The sequence below is a fragment of the Photinus pyralis genome, unplaced genomic scaffold (genome assembly GCF_008802855.1).
Source record: "Photinus pyralis isolate 1611_PpyrPB1 unplaced genomic scaffold, Ppyr1.3 Ppyr1.4_LG1, whole genome shotgun sequence".
Lineage (NCBI taxonomy): Eukaryota > Metazoa > Arthropoda > Insecta > Coleoptera > Lampyridae > Photinus > Photinus pyralis.
In genome coordinates this window covers 28,487,494-28,493,412 of record NW_022170249.1, presented here as the reverse complement: position 1 = coordinate 28,493,412, position 5,919 = coordinate 28,487,494, and the positions used below count along the sequence as shown (strand labels likewise).

The 5,919-nt window shown below is 33.9% G+C and overlaps 1 protein-coding gene across 3 annotated transcripts; it reads right to left on the bottom strand.

Moving 5' to 3' along the window:
* Positions 1-557: 557 nt before the first annotated feature.
* On the bottom strand, positions 558-4,958 carry LOC116162370. 3 transcript variants are annotated; one of them, XM_031475988.1, is made up of 9 exons: positions 4,724-4,958; positions 4,378-4,642; positions 2,070-2,272; positions 1,837-2,016; positions 1,671-1,787; positions 1,558-1,623; positions 1,061-1,293; positions 852-1,007; positions 558-798 (listed from the first exon to the last, which is right to left on the bottom strand). In XM_031475988.1, the coding sequence occupies exons 3-8, from the start codon at positions 2,266-2,268 to the stop codon at positions 939-941; spliced, it is 864 nt and encodes a 287-aa protein (XP_031331848.1). In that variant the 5' UTR covers positions 2,269-2,272; positions 4,378-4,642; positions 4,724-4,958; the 3' UTR covers positions 558-798; positions 852-938. The 3 variants fall into 3 exon arrangements, with proteins under 3 accessions (XP_031331848.1, XP_031331862.1, XP_031331856.1); XM_031476002.1 differs by having other exon boundaries at positions 1,558-1,617; XM_031475996.1 differs by lacking the exons at positions 4,378-4,642; positions 4,724-4,958 and having other exon boundaries at positions 2,070-2,498.
* Positions 4,959-5,919: the final 961 nt, after the last annotated feature.

The following is a 5,919-nucleotide window of genomic DNA, read 5'->3' as shown; positions in this document are numbered from 1 at the left end:
GTGTGAAGTAGCAAACGTTTCCAAAATTGTGCCATCTACGTCCAAATCCTCTAAGAAGTCCAAAGAAAAAGAGTCAGTACGAATGTCACAAACAGAGACACCAGAAGAGGATGTATTTTGCCCAGGTTGTGATGAAAAATTTGTGGAACCGCCCGATGAAGATTGGATACAGTGCTTAAAGTGTGCTCATTGGTGGCACGAAGCTTGCACATACTATTCAGGAGGGCAATATTTGTGTGATTTTTGTAATTAGGGTCTTGCGCACTCTTAAGAACGTCACTGCGCACTCTTAAGGCGCACTGTTCCCAAGAGTGCGCAAATGCCACTCTACAAATATGTTTCGTTTTGTTGTAATTACCATTTATTAACATAATATAGTATTTAGTAAACTAAAGTAAATATAGTATGTGTCCGTTTTTCAATTTGTTTAAAGGTGCAGTACAAAATGGATGCCTAATAATGTCAATAAAATGTTAAGTGCGTACTCTTGGGCAACCTCCCCCTAGTCCAAAAAGACATAAAATGGGAAAATATGAGACATACTTAAGACGTTTTATTAAAATACTGTTTTGCTCTGAAAAGGTTAATGAATACAATGAAATGTCAAAATTGTACATATTTAAAATTTTAGTAAAGCACAGATTAAGGTGTTCTGCGGTATAAGTAAAAACATGTATCGTTAAGCAGTTTTTTTGTTTAATAAACTTGCACGTCTGTCACTAGCCCGCTTTAACCAAGTTTGGATTCCCACCTCTGCTTCACTTCTATTTTTCACAATACCGGCCTTTTCTGCGGCATCTAATGATAAGAAAGAAAACAATAATTCAATTTTAAAAATAATTTACACTTACATATAATAACTTTTGCGATTTTCAAGTTACTAAAAGGTTTTTTTCCTTTTCTTCCTAACCAGCTGTACTGTAACGCCATATCGTTACTCAAGCTAATAGTACTCGTTTCACAAAATTATACGAACTGCTACCTCCAATTTTCGCAAAATCTGTAACCTAAGCAGACATTATTTACAGTTATACATTTACTTAATGTAAGACAAAATTACCAGTAAGTCTAAGTCTTCTTCATTCTCCAGAATAGCGTCCAAGGTATCAAATTGTTCTCCCGATATTATCGGAAATACAATGTTTGTAAATTTCTTGGCAAAAGTTATTTCTTCTGGATTTTGCACGTTTCTCGTTCTGATGTATTGCTTTATTTCTTTTACTTCACTTAATATATCCATACATATTGCACGATTAATATGCACTTGTTCAGCAATAGATTTCAGGTATTTATCTGTAATAATTCAAGTATATGTAAATAATTAATTGTATAGCAATTCATACGAACAAAAAACACACAATTAAAATGTGCTGGTCTTTACTAAATCCCAAATGAGAATGTATTTGGTATGTATAAAGATTGGTCAGAAGTGGACATAACAGCAACCCAATTGAATGAGATTGACTTAGCTAATGCTTCAAAAAAATTATATTTTCAAAGTACTAAAGAAATTATATACAAAACTTTTAAAACATAAACCGATGCAAAAATACATACCCTTTTCAACATTCAATTTACATCCGTAATTTTCATTTTCAACAATAGAGACCTCAGGATCTATAACTTAATTCCAAAACGTATGAAGAAAACACAAATTAAGTATTGTTTACCTATTGTACTTTCATATGGTTTTGGTGCTATTTGGATACTTTCCCCATTCCTTGTGTTATTTGGACGTTTTCGCTGTTGATTGCCCTTTCTTAGTATCTCACTGTTTCTTGAGTGATCTGAAAAAACGGAGAATGTAGGGTAGCAAAATTTAGAAGAAATTACTACCTTTCTGTTTTGGATTTTTTAGTTTTGGAGGTGATGGTAGCATTGTGTCGCTGCTTTCAGATTCACTACTGGAAATTATTTTTTTTTTCCTTTTTCGTTTGTTACAGTCTTCTGTGTCTGTATTTAAGTCGCTGGTGTTCTCAGCAACCTTTGCCTTTTGTCTAGCTATCCCATAATCATCTAAAAATAATTTTTTTATACACAAAATGTCTTAAATGTTCAGGTTCAATTACGGAATGTGCCGTCCCGGAAAATTTTCACGTGAAGCGTTGGCCAACAGGTGTTTAATGGATCGCCATTTTTTATAGAGTCGGATAGTTTGCTTGTTGGGTATGGTGGCCAGTGGCACAAATCTCCTATAATCCAATGTGAAGGGATTGCTTCGACAGTTGCATCGTCAAATAACACCACTGTCCACGATTTATCTTCCATTTATCTATATTATTACAATTACAGTGGTGTTTGGAAATTGTTCACAAGTCTCATGAGGAAAGTTATAATTAAAAAAAACAAGGCTACGTGTACCAGAATGTAAATATCTACAACATTGTATAACTACAAGAAAAACACAAAATTTCGATTTTATGACGAATTATATAGAACAAAGATTAGATAAGCCAAAGGACTTTTGTAAATGAATTGTATGATTATTATTATTATTACTATTATTACTCAGTATTCTCACCTTTAAGACTTGTGAACAAGATATCGTATTGATGCTAAAACTGATGCATTAATTAAACCTGCGTATGTATAATTGGAACAACAAAACTTTTGTGGGCTATTTTAAAATGAAGACATTTATAATCAACATTCTCAAATTCAAATAAACAATCAGTATCAAAATCTGTTGATTTTGCTGCAAATATGCCTAAGTCTGATGATTCACACGGTGAACTATAGAGTGAAGTTAAACTTAAATATTTATTTCCCAGGAATTTAAACTCGTTCTGATTGAGAACAATGTCTTTAATAATTATGACATCCCCATTTTTTAGACGACAACAATTATCAGGTTCACGGGTAGTTAAAATAAAATTTGAATAAGCAACCGACTTTGAATGGCTTGTAATCTTCAGTTTTGTTAAAAGTGAAGTAGCATTCTGGTCACGTTTATAAATTGGACAATTTTTTTTTTCATAATTATAATTTTCGTTTTGCTTCTCAGAATGCCTTTTTACTATTTGCTGCAAAGGTTTCTCACATTTTCGTAATGACTTTAAAATGCTTTGGAGATGGTTTTCAAAAGGAAAAGCGCTAAAATTATCAAGTACCCCATGATACTTTACATCATCAGTTATATGAAGAAGATTATGCACATTGTGAGACATATTTTCTGGTCCATATAGAATTTTAAACGTTTTTACAAAATATTTCAGGAGTTCCGAAGCATATTCAATTTTTGTTGTATGTTGAGGATGAGACAAGATGATTACAGCTATATGCAAGGACAAAAAATTGATATATCTATCTCGGTTTATGTTACTTTGAAGAACTATGGGTCCAGTATATAATAAAAATTGGCGAAACTCTGTTGCTTTCCACCTTCTTATTTCATTTAAACCTCTGGGTTTCCTATTGAATTCAAGAGGGACATTCGGAGAACACTGTTTCAATAGAGAAGATATGTCTGAAATTTTTTGGAAAGCCAGTTTTGTTGACGGTTTCCCACAACACCAAAGTAATAACAATTTACGCATCACACCTAAACATATTAAGTGCATATAATCTAATGGAAAGCTACGGATCATGTCTATATATGGAATATTTTCAATTATAGATGTGCCAATGTGGTGGTCTTCATCAAATTTGGATCTGAACTGGGTATCAGTTCTGAGTTGTGGAACATCATTGACAGGAAAACACACACGATTCTCAATATAGCTACCCTCCACCGGACACTTGGTACAAGAAGAATAACCCGTGTGGCTTTTTATACATTTAACATATGCTTTGGCAGGTGCGTCGCAAATGATTCCTTTGATCCTAACTTGGAAAAGTGTTCCATTTATTACGATACCATTGTTAATAATATTAGTAGCATCATCCACAAATTCGGCTAAAAATGAATTTGAATTTTTTGGTTTTTCATAACCATGATAGACACCCACCATTTCTACGCTATTACAACCCACAATATTACACAGTATCGGATATACCTGGCTATTCGAGCTTTTCGAAAGTGGTAAACCATCTATGTTGATATTTATTTCTAATACACTTAGTTTGTCAGTAACATCGCCTGAAATGTTCACAAGTCTTTTCAAACAAGATCGTAACCCAAAGTGATAATATTCTCCTGGTTCGATAAGTTTAGTATGTATCGTTCTGGCCGTACCTAGCAATGTTCAATGGTAAATTATCAGGAATTTGGGTTGTTTTCAGAAGACGTAGTAGATCATTAATGGCGCCATGTGTAATGTTATGTTGCAGTGACCAATTTTTAAGCTTCGGCGTAATGTTATTATCACACAAGTTTTGAACATTCGCAATTTTGTCTGTAATGAAAGTTGAATCGCTCAAGCTGAAATTTTGACTTACTGGCAGAGCAGCTACATCATCGTAATCAGATACAGCTTGATCTAAATGATCCATTACCATCTCATCTATATTAATTAAGGAATCCTCTTTTTGATGTGAACTTAACGTGCACCGAGAAGTTGAAACTTTCTGTCTCTTAGCACGCATATAATATTTTTGAATATCATTTGTACGATTCATTTTGTAATAGTATACTCTACTTACGTGTGGAAATGAAGTACTTACAAAAAAAAGGCCAATGAATTGTATTTGAGGTTAGATTTATCTGTAAAAGAAATTTAATACATTAGCACAATTTCAAATAGTAGGTGCATACCTAACTAATAACCTTTTGCAAATTACTTACCTTGAATTTGAGATAACAGAGTAAATAATTGATTCACAGCTAAAGAATTGCAGTTAGCGGGAAAATGAAAAAAACGCGGGCTTGTCATGTATAGATTATAGGTTAGGTATGTTACCAACCCAACCATCCATCATGAGATCAACGTTACCAACTACCATAAAATAAAACACTAAATTCAAATACAGATTTGTGACAGAAGGTTGAGAATCCTATCGTATATAATAAATAAAAATGAATGTTTGTATGTCTCTTATGCCTACCTAAACAGTTCATCCGATTGCGATGAAATTTTGTGAAATAGTTGGGTGTATGCCCGGGAATTGCTACATAATAAAAAAAATTGTCTGTCTGTACGTATGAGATATCCCTTATGCGGTACGAAGTTCGCCGGGACAGCTAGTGTTATATAAAACTAATTAATTAATCAAAAACCTTACGATAAGCCGTACGCATTGATTGGTTGCAGACGTCTATACAACGTCTTTAAGACAGCTTAAGCTATTGTCTTAAGAACGTCTAATAGAAGATGTCGTAAAGACGTCTTTCTTAAACCCAAAGACGTCCAGTCCTAAAAACGTCATAATTTGTACATCTTAAAGACGTTGTGTGCTGTCTGGGAAAGACAGGTAAAGTACACAAAATTACTTCACAATTTACATTTTTTTTATTAAATGATTGTAGATACATCATTTGCACGTGCACTACTTTGTAGTGTCACTAGTGTGAGTGGTATATTTTTCGGTACTTACCATCACCAACATATCCATTGCAACAAATGTTATTAAAATCCTAACCTAAAAGTGCGTAAAACTTTTGAACTGTTCTAAAAATTTGCATGTGTTTGAGGGGGCAGGGGATTGCAAAATGCGCGGTTCAAGAGTGTGGCGCTTCTGTGCAAAGGAACACACAAAAAGTTAATCGAGCAGTTACGGAGCACTCCGGAAGCGCGCTATGCAGGTCATTGGAAAGCGCCTAAAGTAAGATACACAACATAATTGTTCCATACGTTCTAGGTATGAACTAATATCGGACTTCGACGATGAAAAATGTTCGATTGACCCAATTAACGCAGACATGCTTGACACTAAACTTCCGCAATTTGATTCCTGATCCTCGTCGCCAGATATGCTACGCCTCGACTCTCTAGGATATAAACTCACACTGGTAAATTGTTTATTCAATCTACAACATTTAAC

Coding starts and splice junctions, on each gene's coding strand:
- LOC116162370 (XM_031475988.1), bottom strand. CDS start 2,268: ATGGAAGATAAATCGTGGACAGTGGTGTTATTTGACGATGCAACTGTC. Junction 2,017..2,069: donor TTTCCGGGACGGCACATTCC/GTAATTGAACCT, acceptor AATTATTTTTAG/ATGATTATGGGATAGCTAGA. Junction 1,624..1,670: donor ACCATATGAAAGTACAATAG/GTAAACAATACT, acceptor TTTGGAATTAAG/TTATAGATCCTGAGGTCTCT.